This window comes from Canis lupus, chromosome X, assembly GCF_011100685.1.
Source record: "Canis lupus familiaris isolate Mischka breed German Shepherd chromosome X, alternate assembly UU_Cfam_GSD_1.0, whole genome shotgun sequence".
NCBI classification, from domain to species: domain Eukaryota; kingdom Metazoa; phylum Chordata; class Mammalia; order Carnivora; family Canidae; genus Canis; species Canis lupus.
This window is the reverse complement of record NC_049260.1, coordinates 109,703,697-109,724,208: the sequence shown is the minus strand read 5'-3', so window position 1 is coordinate 109,724,208 and position 20,512 is coordinate 109,703,697. Positions and strand designations below refer to the sequence as shown.

The 20,512-nt window shown below is 39.4% G+C and overlaps 1 protein-coding gene across 5 annotated transcripts in view; it reads left to right on the top strand.

Moving 5' to 3' along the window:
- FGF13 (fibroblast growth factor 13) overlaps positions 1 to 20,512 on the top strand; it is a 523,263-nt gene that overhangs the window by 411,418 nt on the left and 91,333 nt on the right. Inside the window, exon 1 of one of the 5 annotated variants that reach the window (XM_038588438.1) lies at positions 1,999 to 2,041. The exons of the other annotated variants lie outside the window; for them this stretch is intronic. Coding sequence (XP_038444366.1) covers positions 2,014 to 2,041 — 28 coding nt within the window. The 5' untranslated portion in view covers positions 1,999 to 2,013. Of the gene's footprint in view, positions 1 to 1,998; positions 2,042 to 20,512 lie in introns of those variants that run through there. 5 annotated transcript variants of the gene reach the window in all.

Below are 20,512 nucleotides of genomic sequence, written 5' to 3'. Positions count from 1 at the left end.
GCCATAAGAAGCCATGGCACAGTGAAAAGACGAATCTCTTGACTAGACCTGAGAAGACCACTCCTATTGAGATGACTTAATTTTGCCCCTTGGGAAATACTCTTCTTTAAGAGCCCTTATATTGGCCAAGAGACATGGCCTTCATGTTAGGGTTTTCTATTTTTGTTTGGAGGAATTTGGCATCTCTCCTGTGTAGGGAGTTCACTGAAGCCTAAATTCTTCCATTAGCCACTTTGGTTTGCAAACAGGGATCTGCGCATATACAACTGTATGCCTGGTGGCCTAGTCAGAGGGCAGTGGGGAAGACCCAATGGCCACACTCCAAAGCAGATCATCTGCCCCTCTAAGTCTGACTGACTATTTAAAAAATGCTGTTTGCAGGGCCCAGGACAAAATGAATATGTTCAAAAATTGTACCTTCTGTTGAAAAACCTTTGGCCAATAAAAACCGGTGACAGGAGAGCATTACATGAAGTGCAGGGTCTTTCTCAGAGTGTGTGTGTGGGGGGAGGTTTGGGGGTGGCCCTGTATAATGGCAGGAAGTCTGCTGAGAAACAACTCTTTGGCGCATTTGGGTTTTGAGGCCTCCTGATGTTCAGGCCCCTGGGCTGTGGGCGTCTGGTGGGGGTTGGGGGAGAGTGTTTGATTTCAGGGCAGAACAGATTTTCTCCACCCTCTGCCTACTGCTGAAATCCTGTCCTTACAGCTAAGCCAGTTTTGCTGGAGGCTGGATCCCTTTGGGAGGGGCTTACATTTGCAGCTGTTGTCTGTTACACTCTTTAGTGTTGGATGGAAAAGTGGAGGCAGAGAGAACAAGGCAGTTCTGATTATGCAGAGAAGCTTAAGGGGAAAAATTATGTAAGTTTATGGAATGCTTTTGGATATACATGATCTTCCTTTCCATATAGCGCTGAGCATGGGTGATGGGGCTCAATAAATATAGCTCCTTGTAGGTGTCGGTAATTCTTCAATATTCATTGATAGTGACGATATTCAGACCTTGAAACAGATTTCCTTTCTCTCTGACTCAAGGGAAGTTTTCCCAGAGCTACACAGAAGGAGAATCCAATCTGTTCAATAGGAAAGACTCATTTGCTCCCGGAATAACTAAATTTCCATTTTCATTTCAATTTTCAACCAAAATAGTGGATTTTCCATAAGGCAAAAATAAAAAGAATGGCAATTTGGTGTGGGGTTTCACTTTTTCTTAAAATTTTGATTCCTATATTAACACTGTTGAGTGCTTCAGTAACATGTATGGTATAATGCTAAAATAGTCTGTGTTTCTTGCTTTTGGTTGTAATTAGCTGAAAGCCTTGTCATAGGCTGCTCGTAGAGTCTCTGAATTTTTAACAAAGGACTCTGATGTGAAAATGTGTTTTTTGGCAAGAATCTCAAAAGTCAGGTAGAATTTCATCATTTTACAAGTAATTGTTACAGAGGACTGAGCAACTGTGATTCTTATAAATGTCTGTTTTGCTTGTAGCATTTTCTCTTCATCAATAATTCAATTTCAAAATAAAAGATACATTTTCTACATCCCCAAAGCTATTGGGGAGCATTTCAGGCTACAAGATTCCTGACAGTGGGAGAAGCGTCTACCAAAGAAGGCAGCTAGTTCCAGAAGCTCCTCTGATGTGCAGAAGGATCCTGTTACAGACCTTTTTTTTTTTTTTTGTAATTCTAGAAGGCAAAATAAAATTTTATGCTTGGAAATAATAAGTTTAAGCAAATAGTATGGGTGAAGCTTATATCTGAGTCCAAGCAATGGTCTGATTATTGCCAGAACAATACTGCTACATGATGAATCATTAATGATCTGTGAGAGTCATAATGGTCTGTCACTAATGCCCATTAATGATCTCTCTATACCGCGAGTATGGGCTTGATGTTTCTGGCCAGTACCTTGGAGAATACTTTAGATATGCCTCAAACTTTCTCTGATCTCCTTTCTCTGTGTCTGCTCCAAATGTAGACAGCAATTGTCTGGGTAGGACCAGCTTATAAAGAAGCATGGCTTTGTTAAGGAAGTCGTATTCAGGTAAGATTTTATTTAAGCAATGTTTTTGAAGGACGTAAATGTAAAAGCTTATCCTGGACGTTAACGCCTTTATAGAAATTAACAAAATTATGCCGGGGATCTTTCTGTTGAGATCTTTTCTTTCCGGATGGGACGAGGGCTCTGGAGTTTTCCCTGTACTCCATGATGTTTGGCTAGTGAGCAGGCTCTTTGAAAAATGCTTCCTTTGTTTTTATTTTCTTAGAAGAATTGTAGGGATTAACTGTGAGAGAAGAGCGAATGTGTCTATCTGTCTGTGTAAAGTCCTATTCGTCTTTAGAAAACTGTGACACCAGCAGATTCTGGAGATATTTCCTCCCTCCAGATCTGCATGTACCCTGCGGACAGCACAAAATATTAGTTTGAATTTCTCAAGGAAGAAGCAAGAATAAATCATTATGATAAGCTTTAAATGTATTTTGCTCTTAGCTTAGGAGAGAAAGAGAAGGCAACATAGAGCTAAGGAAAGGTGGACACAATCACTTTAATTCTGAGAATCGTATTAGGTGCATCTTCAGGGAAATCACAGAAGATGGGCACTCCGCAGTGTCTGCGTGAACCCAGGACAGGATCTGTCCCTCCATGGCGGCAGGGGAGATGCGGCAGACAGCTAATGGAACCAACGCCCAAGAGCCTCTGGCTCACCCAGAAAAACAAAATGAGAGATGGTTGCTGAAGCGGCCAGCTTCAAGCCTCTGAAAATAGCAAGACAGGGATGCTTTTGGATGGCTGGAATCTCTCCACTGGCTACTTTTTGTTGAGAAATTTTAGCACAGAACTAAATGGAAAATGACATCTTTTCTTGGAAAACATCCTGCCCATTTTCGTATTACCTGAGCGAAGTAGCTTCCTCAAGCAAATGCTTCCATTGTAAACCCTTTGCACTTTATCGTTGAACTCCCAACGGATCCCCGAGAACGCTAACTAACCCCTCTCACTGTTGTATTTTGCTAGAACCTTTCCTCCGGATGAGTGGTGACTCTTTGCAGTTTGTGTTTCTTCAAAGTCCTTCCACCTGTCCTCAAACTGCTGAGTAGCTTGAGTTTATTTGTGGAATTAACTGGGATTTATAGGCTTTCCCTTCTGAGGATCTCCTGAACTACTTGGGGTGGTCCCAGAGCATTCCCAGAGGAAGGGTTGGGTTGATCTGTCCTGTCGCATGGGCATTGTTTGCTTGGTAATTTTCAGTTGATTTCCCCATGAAAAGGAGGGTGTGGGGAAGCTCATTCGAATGGTTAGGGCATCAAGGAGATGAGTGATGAAAATCCTAGAATTCGTGAACTGAGTCCAGAATTTCATTTTTTTTATTCTCACAATTCATGCCTCTATAAACCCATGAAAGTTTCCTCCTGTCAAGATGGGAAACAGCTTATAGCCATCCTTAAAGGATGGAACTACAGACTCTATGTCCCTTCTCCCAGGACATGGTACATGTGGCAGAAGCATTTAAACCCATTGCTCTGTTTGTAAAGTATTTGAGTGGAATGCACACATTAATTCTTTGCTAAGTAAGGTCTGTGACACAGGTAATTTCCACCCCCCCAGACAATTATTGCATTGACATGTGCATGTATTCATTGGAAACAATCAGGTTGCCATCTGAGCTGTTTGGTTAGATCCGAGCACAGAGCAACTCTATGCTTACAAAAGACTTCTAGATTGATTGATGAAATGTTATAAATAGACGTGTCTGTTTTAAATAGATGCATGGCAAACAGAGCCCCCTTGCAGAAGTGCATGCCAACTAGGGGACAGATTGTCAGGGACTGGGAACATTACCATTTCTCTTTGAAAGGAATGTGAAAAGTACCTGGTGCGTATAGGAGAGGTGCCGAGTCCAGGGTAGCACTGTGCAAATGAGACCAGAAGAGAGGATTATGCTACTATGAAGGAATGACAAGTCCCAAGAAAGGTTGGGTAGTTTGTCCCTTTGCCTTTTGATAGGAAACACTTCGCCCCTCATATACAGATGAGACTGTCCCAGCCACAGCACCCATGAGCCCTCCAAAGGACCCATTTCAATAGGGGAGGCAAGAACACTCCCCTAAATCCCTCATTCTCTAGTTGAGTCTGGTGCCTCTCATTTGGTCCTCCGGGAAGTTAAAGAAAGGGCGGTCGTCATGCTCTGTGTAACCCTTTACAGCCTGGAAGCCCTCATGATCATGCTGATTGCCGTTAAAGGAATCCAAATTTCTTTAGCCTACCCTTTTAGTCTTGTGTCTAACCAGCCCTGTTTTAGCTCACCCATTTATTGCTCCAAGTGCTATGTCTTTGCTCTGCCACCTCCTGCATGTCCGTGACTCATTCTTCAGCTTTTCAAGGTCCCTTCATGCTCTTTCCTGTTTCTGGTGGGTTATGAGCATGCTATTCCGTGGCCATGCTTACACCTGCCCAATAGTCCACATATCATATTGACTTAGAGCTTCCAGAATTTAGAACACATAAGACAGATGTCTCTCTCTATGGGCAGTAGAGGAAACAATACATTTGTTAATTGTTTTCTTATTGATAGGCACTTAGGAAATGATCTATTTATTAACTGTGTTCTTATCAGTAATTGCTTAGTCCATTTATCAGGGGATGTAGATATGCACTTTCAGCTGTTCCATAGATCACTGTTTCTGAATACTGAAGCCCTTATCACCTGGGCAGTAAGTCAGCGTGCCTTTCCATAATATGCATTTCTGACTGCCTGGACCCAGGCCTGGTGCTTGGTAGGTACCCAGCATTTGTTGAGCAGACGATTATATCCACAATGGTTGCATAGGATACTCAAAAATATTTCTGTACATTTGCTTTGGACAAATGATTAAATGATCTAAGCTGAGCTTACAAAACTGACCGGAAAGATTGTCTTCAAATTGTGTCTTTAGAATGTATAGTGGAAGTCTGTATTTGCCTTGTGCCATTTGATTTAGAAACTGGAGGCTCTGGAGTCGTGGATACTACTGCAAGGGAAGAGGTCTCAGGTGGTAGGACAGTTCGCCCTGGCAGCTAAGCTCTTGTGAACAAAGAAGTATCCATAGGAAGCAAGTGCCTCCTGAGTAGAAAAGGTTCTGTTGGTTCCCTGAGAGAAAGATGAATATGCTGTAACTTTCTTTTTACTTCCAGCAGTGCCACTGAGCATGGCCTGAAAGTTTGAGCGTATCTCAGTCAACAGCACAGGTATATCCCACCCTATACAATTAAATTGTTTCCAGAAAATTATGTGTAAATCAAGTCCCATTTGAATTCTGCACAGAGTGTGTCGTAAGGAAAGGAACCTTTTGGTGAATGTTTTTGTAGGGTGAAGACTTCTTTTATAGTGGACAGATTTAAAGGATTACTCTTTAACCTATCCATTTGAAAGCCTAAATTTTTTGTACCAGAGTGAAAACATGATATCTACATTTTGTTCAGAAGGCATTGTTTGACTAGGACTTGCTGAAGTATGTTTTAATATAACAATACTTCATTTGTAAGAATGTGAAAATGGTCACATTTAAGTCTACTCACTTTGTTTTGCAAGTTTCTGAATAACTCATTAGTGTTTCTTCCGAGTTAGTGCCTATTATCTGATATGACACGATACTCTTGCCTTATAAAATAGAATTTTTAAATATCCTTACTTGGAGGGAGTTGTAAGTAACTGGCATGATCATTTCCATTTTTAAGGAGGGCTTACACATGCCTCCTGGACCCAAAACTCTTAATTGGTTACCCATGCCAATTCCCTGTCTAGTTCAACATGGAGCTGCACTGTCCAAATATTGACTCTTTTGCAACATATTCCATTCTTTACTCTGTTTTGAGAGGACAAAGAATTATGATCCAGGGGCCTTTCCTTGCTAAGATGGCTGCTAGTTAGGCATAGATGAGGGCCCCAGAAGACCCAACACTCCGTCATCCTTCGTACATTCATTGTTCTTCTTAGGCCTAACTACATAATTGAGTAAGAAGAAGGTATTTTTCCAGCTCTAATACTAGCTGTTATAATGGAATATGATAAGGTCTCCAAATGCCACATTCAACATATTCCTTCCCTGTTTAAAAACCTGTCTGTACTGACTTCATTCTGAATGCCAACCAGTTGGGGGGCAGGGGGTAGTTGACTTTATCCTGTAAGCAGATCTCACAATAGTCTGGCTCAGCATCCCTTTCCAGTTCTATGTCAGGAAGGCATAGTCCGATTGCCCAGCTAGCTAATACCAGAGGCACTGTGATGAGTGATCTAATGGAAATATACAAAAGCCACAAGGGATGAGGAATAGGAGAAACGCCCTCTGCTGGCAGGATTTGGGATGGCCTCATTGCAGAGGTGTAATGTAACCAGGGACTTCAATGTGTGACTTTGGTTCATGTCCTCTGAGTGGTTTTTCCTGTCCCCTCCCCCAACCAGAGAAGATTTCTTCACTGCTAGAACCCTCATAGTGCTTACTGACTAAACCAGTCATGACCCTCATTCTAAACTCCTTCATAGTGTATTAAACTTGGTGCTCATTTTCACCACTAGATTAGAAATTCCTAAGAGGCAAGGTTCATGTTCAGTCCTTCATCTCCCTAATCAAGAGCACAGGACTAAGAAGAATAGTAGTAACTAAAAATGTTATTTATATGGGAAAAAATCCCTCTTGGTTGGGTCCTGGGACTTCCTTGGCTTCTTGGTTAACCACTCATGCACCGTAATATGCCAAGATAGAGAACAAAACTAGTCAATTTCACTATTCCTGAGCTCGACGAGAGTGCGTACTGACCATGAAGATTCCTTTTGCTCCCTTCCATCCACTCGACAAACATGCCCTGGCAACCTCCTATGTTGCATGCACTGTGTAAGCCTCAAGATATACAATGCTGAATAAAACAAGGAATGTAGTCTAGAAGCAGCTCACTCAGCCGTTTTAGTCCCTTTCCCTTAAATCACATCATAATCCTATCCTAGAGACCTTAACAGTCCCAAAACAAGGAAAGATGAGCTCAGTATTTCATTCATTATCTTTCCTCTTCGTGATATTTCAGTCTCTAAATATGTGATCCACTTGATCCTTGCTCTTCATAAACAGTTTCTTTGTTGTCCTCATTAGGAAAGAGGCTGAAATAATCACCCTCATGGTTAGACTGTGTGAGCAAGTGCAAACAACTACCATTTTGCGAGCATTGACTATGGGTCAATTCCCAGTTTAAACATGTACTGGTGTGTAGCTCTAATTTTTAAAAAAGGTTTTATTTATTTATTCATAAGAGACACAGAGAGAGGGGCAGAGACAGAGTCATAGGCAGTGGGAAAAGCAGACTCCTTGTGGGGGAGTCCGATGCAGGACCCTGGGATCACGTCCTGAGCCAAAGGCAGACGCTCAACCACTGAGCCACCCAGACATCCCTGTGACTCTAATTCTTAACAACAACCCTGCAAGGTAAGTGAATAGGCCCTCATTTTACTATGGAGGGAACTGAGAGCTGAGACTCAGAGAGGTCAACAATGAGACAGAGTTCCCCATTAATGAACATTAGAGTCAGTCTTTAAAACCGATCCATATAATGCCATATGATCCCCAATATAATAGATTTTGAGCAAATACTGGTTTGCTGATTGGCTGATTATTACTGCTCTGATCGCAATATCTTTATATATTTAAAACTCCAGTGGAAGAGGTTGGTAGTCTTTGGTCACTGTCAATCCCAAGCAGGTGTTTTTATGTTCCGATGGCAAGACTACAATGTTTTATGCTTAATAGAAGCAAAATTATTGTTTTGATACAACATAACTCACTTACCTTAAACATTTTTACGTGACTCCATATTGACAATTCATCTAAATAACAGGAAAATTTAGAGTCTTGGGTAAAGTTATAGTTTCTATCAGATGCTTAAAATTTCAAGCATCCAACTAAAAATTATGATGTCAACCCTTCTCAATAAAATAAAATAATCTGATTTTATAGACATATGAAAGCTGACTCATAACATCCATAACTTGTGAAAATATCCAAAATCACATTCCAAGCATTAGCTTCAGTGTTGTCTAACTACACTATCTCTATATGGTAAAATTCTGTGTTCTGGACTGAAAATTCTATAACCCAGCTGTTCCCAAACTTTAGTGTGTGCCATCAGTTTCCTCTGTGAAACTGGTTAAAATTGGAGATTCCTAGCTAATTTGGTTGGAACCCAAGAGTCTACATTTTAACAAGTACTCCATGAGATTCTGGAACAGGAAAACCACATATATATCACTTAGAGAAATCCTCCTCTTAGTATTCTTCTTCACTACTCACTGTCTTCCCAATCTTCATTGTTGTCTTTCCCTTACCAGTCCCCCACACCCAAGAAGTTGAGTGTATGTTACTTTCAAAGCTTTCTGCCATTTAGGTATCATTTATGTACATTTAAGTGTTCAGATCTTAAGTAGACAGTGTGATCAGTTTGGAAAAATGCATACACTCAAGTAATCTATATTTAAGATATAGAACATTTCCATCACCCCAGAAAGTTCTCTTATACCCCTTCCTAGTCAACACCCCTCTGTTGCCAGGGCCACCACTGAACTTACTTCTATCATCACAGGTTCATTTTCCCTATTCTAAGAACTTCATATAAGTGGAAGATTATAGTGTGTGTGTGTGTGTGTGTGTGTGTGTGTGTGTGTAGCTTCTTTCACCCAGAATAAGTTTGGAAATTCACCTATGTGTCTGTATCAATAAGTCCTTACATTGTTTCACTGAGTAGCATTATTCCATTGCATGAATTTGCCAGTTTGTTTACTTATTTTTTCATTGACTGACATCTGGACTGTTTCCAGATTTTGGCTACACTGAGTAAATCTTCTACAAAGAATTTTTGCAAATATTTCCATGGACATATGTTTTAATTTCTTTTTTAAAAAAGTATTTATTTATTTTAGAAAGAACCCAAATGGAGCAGGGAGAGGCAAAGGGAGAGGGAGAGAATCTCAAGGAGAGTCAGAGTTGGATCTCATGACCCTGAGATCCTGACCTGAGCTGGAATCAAGAGTCAGACGCTTAAGCTACTGAGCCACACAGGAGCCCCTTAGTTTCTTTTGGACAAACACCTAGCAGTGAAATTGTTAGGTCATAAGACTGATGTAAATTTAATTTTCAAGCCGCTGCGAAGCAGGTATGTGATTGTTCCATATAATCACCAACACTTGGGCTTGTCAGTTATTTTCATTTCTACATATTCTTGTGTTGTATACTGGTATTACATTTTGGTTTTAATTTATGTCGGCCTGATGACTAATGAGGTTGAGTGCTTTTTCATGTGCTTTGTGGCTATTTGTAGATCTTCTTTATTGTAGATCTTTATTGAAGTATCTGTTCAAGCATTTTGCCTATTTTCACTGGGTTCTTTGTCTTATTGAGTTGGTCACAATAGCATCTCATTGTCCTTTTAATGTCTGTAGCATCCCTAGTAATGTCCTCATTTCCACTTATTTTATTAATAGTTTATATTTTTCTCCCTTTATCCTGATCTATATTGCTAGCGGTTTCAAATTTTATTATTTTTTTCAAAAAATCAACTCCTGCTTTTGGTGATTATCTCTACCTATTGTCCATCATTGATTCCCTTTTCATTTTTATTATATCCTTCCTCATACTTATTTGGGATTTAGTTAGTTCTTCTCTTTCTAGTTTCTTTTTTGTTTAAAGATTTTATTTATTTATTCATGAGAGACACAGAGAGAGAGGCAGAGACACAGGCAGATGGAGAAGCAGGCTCCCTCTGGGGAGCCTGATGTGGTACTTATCCCAGAACCCTGGGATCACAATCTGAGCCAAAGACAGACACTGAATCACTGAGCCACCTAGGTGCCCCTCTTTCTAGTTTCTTAAGGTGGAAGCATAAGTCATTTATTTTGTACCTTTCTTGTTTTTCACTAATGGCATTCAAAGCTATACATTTCCCTATAAGATGGCTTTAGATTGGTTTCTTTTTTTAATATCATACATTAATTATCATTCAATTCAAAAGATTTTCTAACTTCCTTTTTTTTAATTTATTATTTATGATAGTCACACACAGAGAGAGAGAGGCAGAGAGAGAGGCAGAGGGAGGAGCAGGCTCCATGCACCGGGAGCCCGACATGGGATTCGATCCCGGGTCTCCAGGATCGCGCCCTGGGCCAAAGGCAGGCGCTAAACCGCTGCGCCACCCAGGGATCCCACTTCCTTTTTTGATTTTTCTTTTACTCATGACTTTTTTAAATGTGTGATATTTGATTTCCAAATTTGGGGGGATGGTCTATTTATGTTCTCGATGTTGATTTCAAACTTGATAGTTTTACAGTCAGATAACCTATTCTGTTTGATTTTGATCTTCATAAATTTATTTAAACTTGTGTTATGACTAAGCTTATAGTCTATTTGGTGAATATTCTAGGTACCCTGGAGGAGAATGTGTTTTCTGCTGTTGGGTAGTGTAGTGTTCTGTATATTTATGTCAAGTCAAATTGATTGATAGTGTTGTTCAAGTCTATATTCGAAATTTTTTTTGTCTATGTGTTCTATCAATGCCTTAGAAGTAAGTATTGAAACCCCCAACCATGAGGGTGCATTTATCTCAATCTTTTTTATTGATATCAATTTTTGCAATATGTATGTATGCAATATGTATGTAGTATGTTTCTTAGTAAGTACAAACATATAGGAACTTATATTTCTGATAAGTTGACCACTTTATAATTATCAAGTTTCCTTCTTTATCTCTGGTATCATTCATCACTTCTAAGTCTACCCTATCTTATATTAGTAGAGCCACAGCATCTTTGATAGGCTTAGTGTTTGCAATATGTATATTTTCTATCTTTTGACATTCACCCCCTTTGTGTCTTTCTGTTTAAAGTGTGTTTCTGGTGTGTATATGATTGAGTCTTTCCTTCCAGTCCTCACCCTTTTGTTTAGGGTTTTCACACCATTCATATTTAAATAATTACTGATACATTTTAATTTAAATCCTCCATCTTGATCCTTGGTCTCTATTTGTCCAGTATTCTCTGTGTCCCCCTATTTCTCTTTTCCAGCATGTTTGGGGTGAATCAAATATTTTTTCTCATATTATGTTCTAGGTATTGCTTTTAGCAGTTTCAAAAGATTACAATATGCACCTTTACCTTTACTACTTTGAATATATATTCTATTCACAAGCAAGGTAAGAAATTTGCAGCATTATTCTTCCAATTATCGCATTCACGGCCTTTATCATAATTTTCTCATCTACTTTATTCTGTACGTTCTTGTTACTTGATTATTAATTTTACTATAAACAGTCAGTAGTCTTCTATGTGATTTCTACATGTACACACACATAAACACAATACTATTTTTTTTTTGATTTACAGATTTAATACAATTCTTAACAAATACCAAGCAAGATTTTTTGTGAGGACACAGACATGCTTTTATATGGAAAGGCACAGGCTCTAGAATAACTAAAACATTTTTGACAAAGAAAGATAAAATAGAAAGAATTACTCTATTTATTATTAAGGCTTACAATATAGGCATAATAATCAAGGTAATATGATATTGGAGGGGAACAGACACAGGGAAATGGGACAGAATAGAAGACTCAGTAATAGACCTACACAAACATGCTCAATTTATTTTCGACAAAGATGAAATACAAATCCAATTCAGTGAAGGAAGTTCCTCTCCTTCTCTGATGGGTCTAAGGCTCCTCTCTGCCACCAGGAGACAGTTAGGCAGGCTGATGGAACTAGAAAAAGAGACTCAGAAGTAAGGGAAGATAGTCTGGAGCAATTGGACTTCTGTAGGCAGCAAGAAAAAAAAAACAGGGGAAAAAAGCAAAGAACAAAGAAAGAGAACAAAGAAAAATAAGGAGAATGTAAACCTCACAACTACAAAAATTAACTCAAAATAGATTATAGACTTAATGTAAAATGAAACACTATAAGCATTTTAGAAATAAACATAGGAGGATGATCTTAGGATATAGCACCCGGCAAAGAATTCTTAGTCTTGACATCAAGCACACAATGCATCAAAGAAGAAAATTGATACCATGGGCCTCATCACTTTTACTCTATGAACCACCTCTTCCCCATTACTTGTTCTGCACATGTCTTCCATCTGGCTGTTCCTGAGTTAGATCCCTTCCTTATAAACTGGCAATGCGGTAAGAAAAATGCTTCTTTGAGTTCTCTGAGTCCTCTGGCAAATGAACCCAAGGAGGGGGGTTGCTGGAACTTCCAATCTATTGCAAATGGTTGGAAGCAGTAACCTAGGCTTCCAAATGGAGTCTGCAGTGCCAGTGAGGGGAGCGGTCTTGAAAGACGGAGCCCTCACCTTGTAAGATCTAACTCTACCTCTAGGTAGAGAATGTCAGAATTGAGTTTAATTGTAGAACACCCCACTGGTGTTGCCATTTCCTGGGAGTGTGGGAAAGCCTCCCATGTACATATTGGGATTGGGTCTCAGAGCCACCGTCAGAGATGAACAGACAGTTCACCAATGTGTATATACGAATGGCAAATAAGGGTATAAAAATTGTCCAGCAGCATTACCCATTGAAGAGATGTAAATTAAAGCCCAAATGAGAAAGAGATACATGTATTTTGATACATGCAACAGCTTGGATGAACCTCTGGGGAATTATTTTGAGTGAAAAAAGTCAATCCCAGGAGGTTAAATATGGTATGGTTTTATTTGTAATAACAAAACTATAGAAATATAAACCAGATTAGTAGTTTCCAGGGGTTGGGGATGAGGACTGGAGGGAGTAGGTGTAGTTATAAGAGCAAAATAAGGGATCCTTACGGCATTGTGCTTTCAGTAACTATAATGTGGTGGTGGAGACACAAACATACATGGTGATAAAATTGTATAGGCCTTAACACACACGTACAAAAAAATGAGTAAAACTAGGGAAATATGAATAAGATGTGGATTGTATCAATGTCAATATCGTGGTCATGCTATTTTGCTGTAATTTTGAAAATGTTATGCTTGGAAAAAAACTGAGCAAAGGATATTATTTTTACAACTGCATGTGAATTTACAAGTATGTCAATTTTTAAAAGATATTTATTGGGTTTATTTTTTATTTTTTATTTATTGGGTTTATTATCTGCCTTTGAATTTATGGCAAGCAGCAGTTTCACCCAAAGTTCACTACTGTATAACATGCCTTCTTTTCCTTCCAGCCCTGGTAACTGTGTCCTTAATGCCTTCTCCTCAGCCCTCAAGATAATGCTACATTGTTTGTAGCATTGTTTGTATTATTATTGTGTTGCTGTTGTTGTTGTTATCATTGTTGTTGTTATTGTTGTTGTCATAATCTTGGCAGCGTACCATTGGTCATTGAAATTCAGTTTCTGCTACTCTAGAATGACCCTGATGATCTAGCAGCCACCATCTTGAACATTACGGTTGCTAAGAAAAATCAAGCAGTGGATCCTCAAATTTGCCCCATGGTGACATGTACCACTTAGGGTTGAGTTTTGAGTCACATGGCCACATCTCACTCCAAGGAGGCATAGAGGTCTCCTGTTATTTTGTGCTTGCAACAGACAGAACTAGAGATATTTGGTAAATAACCCATTCACTACCACAAGTAAAATAATTTTGTGTTGTATGTGTGTCTTATGATTTTGACAACCAGACCGGAGTATCTTCTTTAACTTACTAGGTCAAAATATATATGAGGCCAAACTATTTTAACTGAACATGGTGATGTGAGAAACACAAAGAACTGTAGTAGGTGGTGAAGAAAGGGAAAGTCCAGATTAGGACTCTATTTGAGAAGAATTAACTGTGATCTACAAAGAAGGATAGTTAGGAGAGAACTGGAGGCAGGGAATTTTTGGTAGTGTATGTAAGTGATGGATCTGATGGCAGAATGGAAAGATGGCAATGGTTTGGATCCTGTTGATAATGTTGAAAAGATCTAATACTGGGACTGTTTCTCCCTCCCCTTCCCTTCTACTTATTTGTTTACATACATATATATTCAGTTGTATTTGTCAGAACTACACTTCTGGCCTATGATTTAGTAATTCTGAGCTACTATCAGGTCTTCAAATATATTCGGCTTTTTTTCTCCATGCTTTGGTGGGCTGTTTCACATGCCGAAATGCGCTGGCATGGTGAGTTCTCTCATCTGTCACCTTCACCAGATTGCATACTCCTTATGAGTAGGGATGGTGTCAGACCCCTCCTCCCCCTTGCAGGGTGGAGATACTTTGAAAGTGTGGAATTACTAGTTGCAAAGTGTTGAAGTAAATGGTTTATCTCACTAGTAATGGAAGAACATGAAGCTAAGCTGTGCCCTACATTTTTTCTTTTTTTTTTTATTTATTTATTTTTTTATTGGTGTTCAATTTACTAACATACAGAATAACCCACAGTGCCCGTCACCCATTCACTCCCACCCCCCGCCCTCCTCCCCTTCCAACACCCCTAGTTCGTTTCCCAGAGTTAGCAGTCTTTACGTTCAACACAATACTATTTTTAAAAATAATGATCCTTTATGCTTACCAATATGTTTACTCCTACTGCTGTTTTTTTTTTCATTTCTTCCTTCAGAATTAGATTTCTATGTGGTATAATTTTACTTCAGTAATAGCTTTTTTTTATTTTTAAGCATGTCTTACAGTGCATATCTGCTGGATAAAAATTCTTTCGGCTTTTTTTCTTCCTAAGGAATTTCTTTATTTCACCTTCCTCCTTGAAGAATATTTTTTTGCTGGGTATGTAATTCAGGTTTGACAGGGTCTATTTTGCTTTCAGCAGATGAGATGATATTCTATTGTCTTCTGTCCCTCCTTGTTTCTGATGAAAAGTTATATATGGTTCTTATCATTGCTCCACTGGATGTAGTATTTCTGTTTTTTCTGGATGCTTTCAAGATTGTCTCTTTATCTTTGTTTTTTTGTACATTGACTATGATGCCTAGCTGGGTTTTGTTTATCTTGCTTGGTATATTCTCTGAGCTTTTTGGATATTTAAGATTGGCTTTCATAAAGTTTGAAAAACTGTTAGCCATTATGCTCTCACACATTTCTACTGCTCATTTCTCTCATTCTTCTTCTCTAGGGACTCTCATTACTCATATGTCAGAGGCTTTCTGTTGTCCCACAGCACTCTGTTCTAGTTTTGTCACTGCTTTATTTCATTCTGTTTCTTTTTAGATCCTTTCTTAAAAAAAAAAAGATTTTATTTATTTATTTATTTATTTATTTATTTATTTATTTATTTTCGAGAGTGTGTGTACACACAGGAGGGAGAGGTAGAGGGATAGAAAGGCAGAGAATCTCAAGTAGACTCCGTGCTTATTGTGAGGAGTCCAATACAGGGTTCCATCTCAGGACACTGAGATTGTGACCTGAGCCAAAATCAAGAGTCAGGCACTTAACCCACTGAGCCACCCCGGTGCCCTCTTTTAGATCCTTTCTATTCACATGTATCCAAGTCATAAGTTCCATTCTCTGCTCTATCCAGCCAACTGATAATCCGTTCAAACAAATTCATCCTCTATGATACTCCACATTTCATTCCTAGCTTTTCCAGTTTTCTCTATTTATAGCTTCCAGCTCAATGCTGAAGTTCTACATCCATTTGTGCATGTTACTTACCTTTCCCACTAGATCTTTTGAAATATTTATCATAGTTATTTTGAAGTCCCTGTTTAATCATTTTTCCATCTAGTCCATCATTGGAATTGGTTCTGTTGACTCTTCATCTCATAGGAATGTTTCCTGTTTTCTTCCCTTTTTTTGTAAGTCTTTTGTTTGTTCCTGTAGTTTCTGTTGGAATACAAGTCACTGTGTATAAAAGAACAGAAACTGTGGTAAATTATGTCAGTACTCAAAATGGGAACACCTTTTCTCCTATTAGGCTGTGAGTACTTGATTTGGGATCAATCTTTTGGTAGGTGAATCTGGATCTGTGCTTTGTTGTCTCTTGAGTTATATTTAACCCATAAGCTTCATCTTATTTAAGAGCAAGAACACAACCTTCTCCTCAGAAGGGCTTTCTTTTTTTTTCATTCGTTTGTATTGAAGTTCAATTTGCCAACATATAGTATAACACCTAGTGCTCATCCCATCAAGTACCCTCCTGAGTGCCCGTCACCCCGTTATCCCAACCCCCTGCCCACCTCCCCTTCCGCAACCCTTTGTTCGTTTCCCAGAGTTAGGAGTCTCTCATGGTTTATCTCCTTCTCTAATTTTTCACACTCAGTTCCCCTCCTTTCCCCTCAAATCCCTTTCACTATTTCTTTTTTTTTATAATAAAATTTTTATTGGTGTTCAATTTGCCAACATACAGAATAACACCCAGTGCTCATCCCGTCAAGTGCCCCCCTCAGTGCCCGTCACCCAGTCACCCCCACCCCCCACCCTCCTCCCCTTCCACCACCCCTAGTTCATTTCCCAGAGTTAGGAGTCTTTATGTTCTGTCTCCCTTTCTGATATTTCTCACACATTTCTTCTCCCTTCCCTTCTATTCCCTTTCACTATTATTTATATTCCCCAAATGAATGAGAACATATAATGTTTGTCCTTCTCCGATTGACTAATTTCACTCAGCATACTACCCTTCAGTTCCATCCACGTTGAAGCAAATGGTGGGTATTTGTCGTTTCTAATGGCTGAGTAATATTCTATTGTATACATAAACCACATCTTCTTTATCCTTTCACTATTTCTTACATCCCTGTATGAGTAAAACCATATGATGATTGTCCTTCTCTGACTGACTTACTTCACTCAGCATTATACCCTCCACTTCCATCCACATCAAAGCAAATGGTGGGTATTTGTCCTTTCAGAATGGCTTTCACTCTGTGTCCCTGGATAGTTTGTGTCTGTTCTCTTTCCTTAACCCCATACTTCAACAGGTTCTGTAACCTGGAGCCCTGGCTGGAGGGGCATTATCTTTTTAATCTCCTGCCCCTCATAGCAGTAGAGGGCCACTGAATGGTACTCAGTGTTCTCAATGGACTCATCACCTGTGGGGGTTCTCTCAGTCATTACTCTGCCCCCCCCCCGCCCTATACACCTCAGATTGAGGGCTTCCCTGCACTATGGCACCTCCACTACCCCACCCCTCCTCTAGTGGCAGATGACCACTCTTATTCATTGTGAAATCGAGAGTGTGAAAGGAGTTCTAATTTATATTTTCTGAGTTTTGTTTACCATCCTGCCTTAGATTTGTGCCTGAGTAGCATTCTTAACAAAGCAATAGAACTCAATATGATGTTAGTAAAATATCCATCATCCACACAATACTCCAAAATTCTGTGTATGCTTGACTAAAGCAAAAATGACGCATATGGCCTACTTCAAAAATCTCCAGTTTAGGGGCACCTGGGTGGCTCAGCAGTTGAACATCTGCCTTTGGCTCAGGGTGTGATCCCAGGGTCCTGGGATCAAGTCCTGCATCAGGCTCCCCACAGGAAGCCTGCTTCTCCCTCAGCCTATGTCTCTGCCTGTCTCTCTCTGTGTCTCTCATGAATAAATAAAAATTTTTAAAAAGTCTCCAGTTTTGAGATCAGAGTTTTTTCATGGTAAATCTTCAGTGAAAGGTCTTTGAAGAGTCAAGAGGCCATGGCTCAAGAGATGGATTATTTGGGAAAAGGAGAAAGGGGAAACATGGTCTCTGTCCACCCACATTTAAATGCTAGATGAGAGATTGACTCCTCTTTGAAATTTCAGAGAACCTGGCAGTATAACCCAGAGCACCAAAACAGGAAAGCTGCAAAAATTGTATCACCTTAAGGTAGAGTGTAAGCAATAAGCCATCGCATGACAGATTATTATTCATAAAAGGCTTTTATTTCATATAAACATCTTCATAATTTACTGAATATAAGGTTCCTCAATGGAGTATGGATTTGTACATTTTTTCTTCAGTTTTTGCTAACTGTAGCTTTGGAAAGAATATTATAATATTAAAATACTGGGCAAGTAAAAGTTACTGTTATGATTAAAAATATAAGTTCCCCCATCTGTCTTCTTTTCCTGATTCATGATATGACCCTGTGGAACTTGAGAGACTTTTCTTTTTTACACAAAATTAAAATAAGGAATTATATACAAGTAACATCCAGTAGCAATAGCATAAAAGCCACAGAACTTACATGTTTTTCCATTTCTTTGTTGTTCGCTATGATGCCCTCTGGAGCATTCTTTGTGGGCTATACTTCCAAACTCTAAAGAGAAGGAAATAGCAATCATTAGCTTCACTACCCATTTTCCTAGGTACATTTTCTTAGTAGATCACAAAAAGTATATCAGTTTCATTGATATCGTATGTATTTTTAGGGTAATCAAGAAGAATTGTTCTCCCACAGAATTAAATAGAGTGAATTTGTTCCACAGTTATTTCTTCCATGCATCTCATTGTATTTCATCATGTAAAAAGTGATGTGATTATGGGCTTTAGTCAGAATGTTATTTTGTTCACTTAAGATTCATTCTCGGGAAGGTTGAACAAATTTGAATTTCATATGAAAGCTTTCTTTATGTGCTTCAGTAACTCTTTCCCTTTATGTTAGAGAAGATCTTCTTGTTGGAGAAATCTACAGATCTCCCCAGTGCCCGTGGGACCTGGACCAGCAACAGGGGGCCTCCCTGAATGCTACCGCTTCCTGAGCCTCATTAATGAGAGTGCTCTGCATATTTCCCAGAGAGAATTTTGGTGTTGTAGTTATCCAAGTCTCCCAGAAATCTTACACTCAGTTAAATTTGCCTTCATCTCCTGCTAGAAAGCCTCCGAGTTAGAAACCAAAATAATCAGGAGTCCCATTCTTGCTAAGAGACAACACAGAGGAGTGGAGGTTTGTAATCATATGGCACTTAGTAGGCACTTAGCACACACGAGCTGTTATTAGGGTGGCTAGGCATAGTGTTAAAAGCAGGGATTCTGGAACCAGACTGTTTGGGTCCAAGTCCTGCCTCTGCTATGTACTAGCTGCCACTTAGGCAAGTTGCTTAATAACCTCCTTATACCTCAATTTTATCATCTAAAAATGAGGGATGATAATAGCACCCACCTCATCAGTAGGATTAAATTAATTCATACATGACAGGTCCAGTGTTTGGCACACTGAGTAAGTGCAGTATACATATTTGCCAGGATTCTCTTCCATTCCCGACAGCCCAGACCAGGGCAAGCTCGGGAGAAGGGAAACCATCGGAGATCTCAACTAACATCAGTCCCTTCTCTTGGTCTACAGTAGATGGAAAGTTCTGGCTGATTTTGTCAAGATAGGTATGCAGATAAAGTTGGCTTTAATAACCTACATAAAAAAAATAACCTACATCAACGTGACGAAGGCAACAACAATTTACTGTGTGTGTACTGTATGCCAAGTACATACTGAGCTCTTTTTTTATAAACATGCTTTTTTATAAAGATCTTATTTATTTATTCATGAGACACACACACACACACACACAGAGAGAGAGAGAGAGAGAGAGAGAGAGAGAGAGAGAGGCAGAGACACAAGCGGGCTCCCTGCATGGATCTCGATCCCGGGTCTCCAGGATCACACCCTGGGCTGAAGGCGATGCTAAACTGCTAAGCCACCCAGGCTGCCCCATACTGAGCTCTTTATAAACATTAGCTCATCCAGTTCTCACTATTACCCTAGGCGGTAGGTACCATAGTTCTTTTCCCCTTACAGTTGAGGAAGCTGAGGAACAGAGCAGTTACTTGGCATTCTCTGGTCATACATCTAACATGCTATGAAATCAAATTTTCTACTTGCAGAACCCATGCGGCCCACTATCTTCTGCATTAAGTGAAGGGCCTGCCCTGGGCCTTCAGGCTTCCTATGCCTCATGACTTTTTCCATATGATAAAACAACTAAATATGATAAACAAAAAAGACTATGACTACATGATAAACTCCCACGACCATTGTTTACTGATTAGTTGTGGATGAATTAAATTCAAGGAGGTTTGGTGTACATAGGTCTCTTATTTTATAGATGAGGCAATAGAAGCCTGAAATATAGACAGTTTTCCTAAAGTCTCAAGATTAGTTAGTAGGAGAACTGAGACTCAAACCCAGATTCTTGTTTTGATCATTCTGTTAAGCCTATAGTTGTTGTTTTTAAAGTAAACTCTACCCCCCAAGATGGGGCTTGAACTCACAACCCCGAGATCAAGAGTAGCATGCTCCATTGACTGAGCCAGCCAGGCATCCCTCCAGGCTATGGTTTGCAAAGTGGATATGACAGTTTACCTTGGACACAACTAAATACTCTTTCTAACTACCACGTGCAAACCCATAACAAAAGTTACCTTATTACAATGCAGAGTCCTTATTTTTGCAAATGCAAAGTCATGCCTTGTCCATTGCTAATAATATCAATATTTTTGCAGGGAGGAGAAAAGGATCTTCAAGCTTCCTGGGCACATAAAAGTAAATATCAGTGGGAATGTGTGCCAAATACCCTTAGTTAGGGAAGAAGCCATTATATTATCAATATTC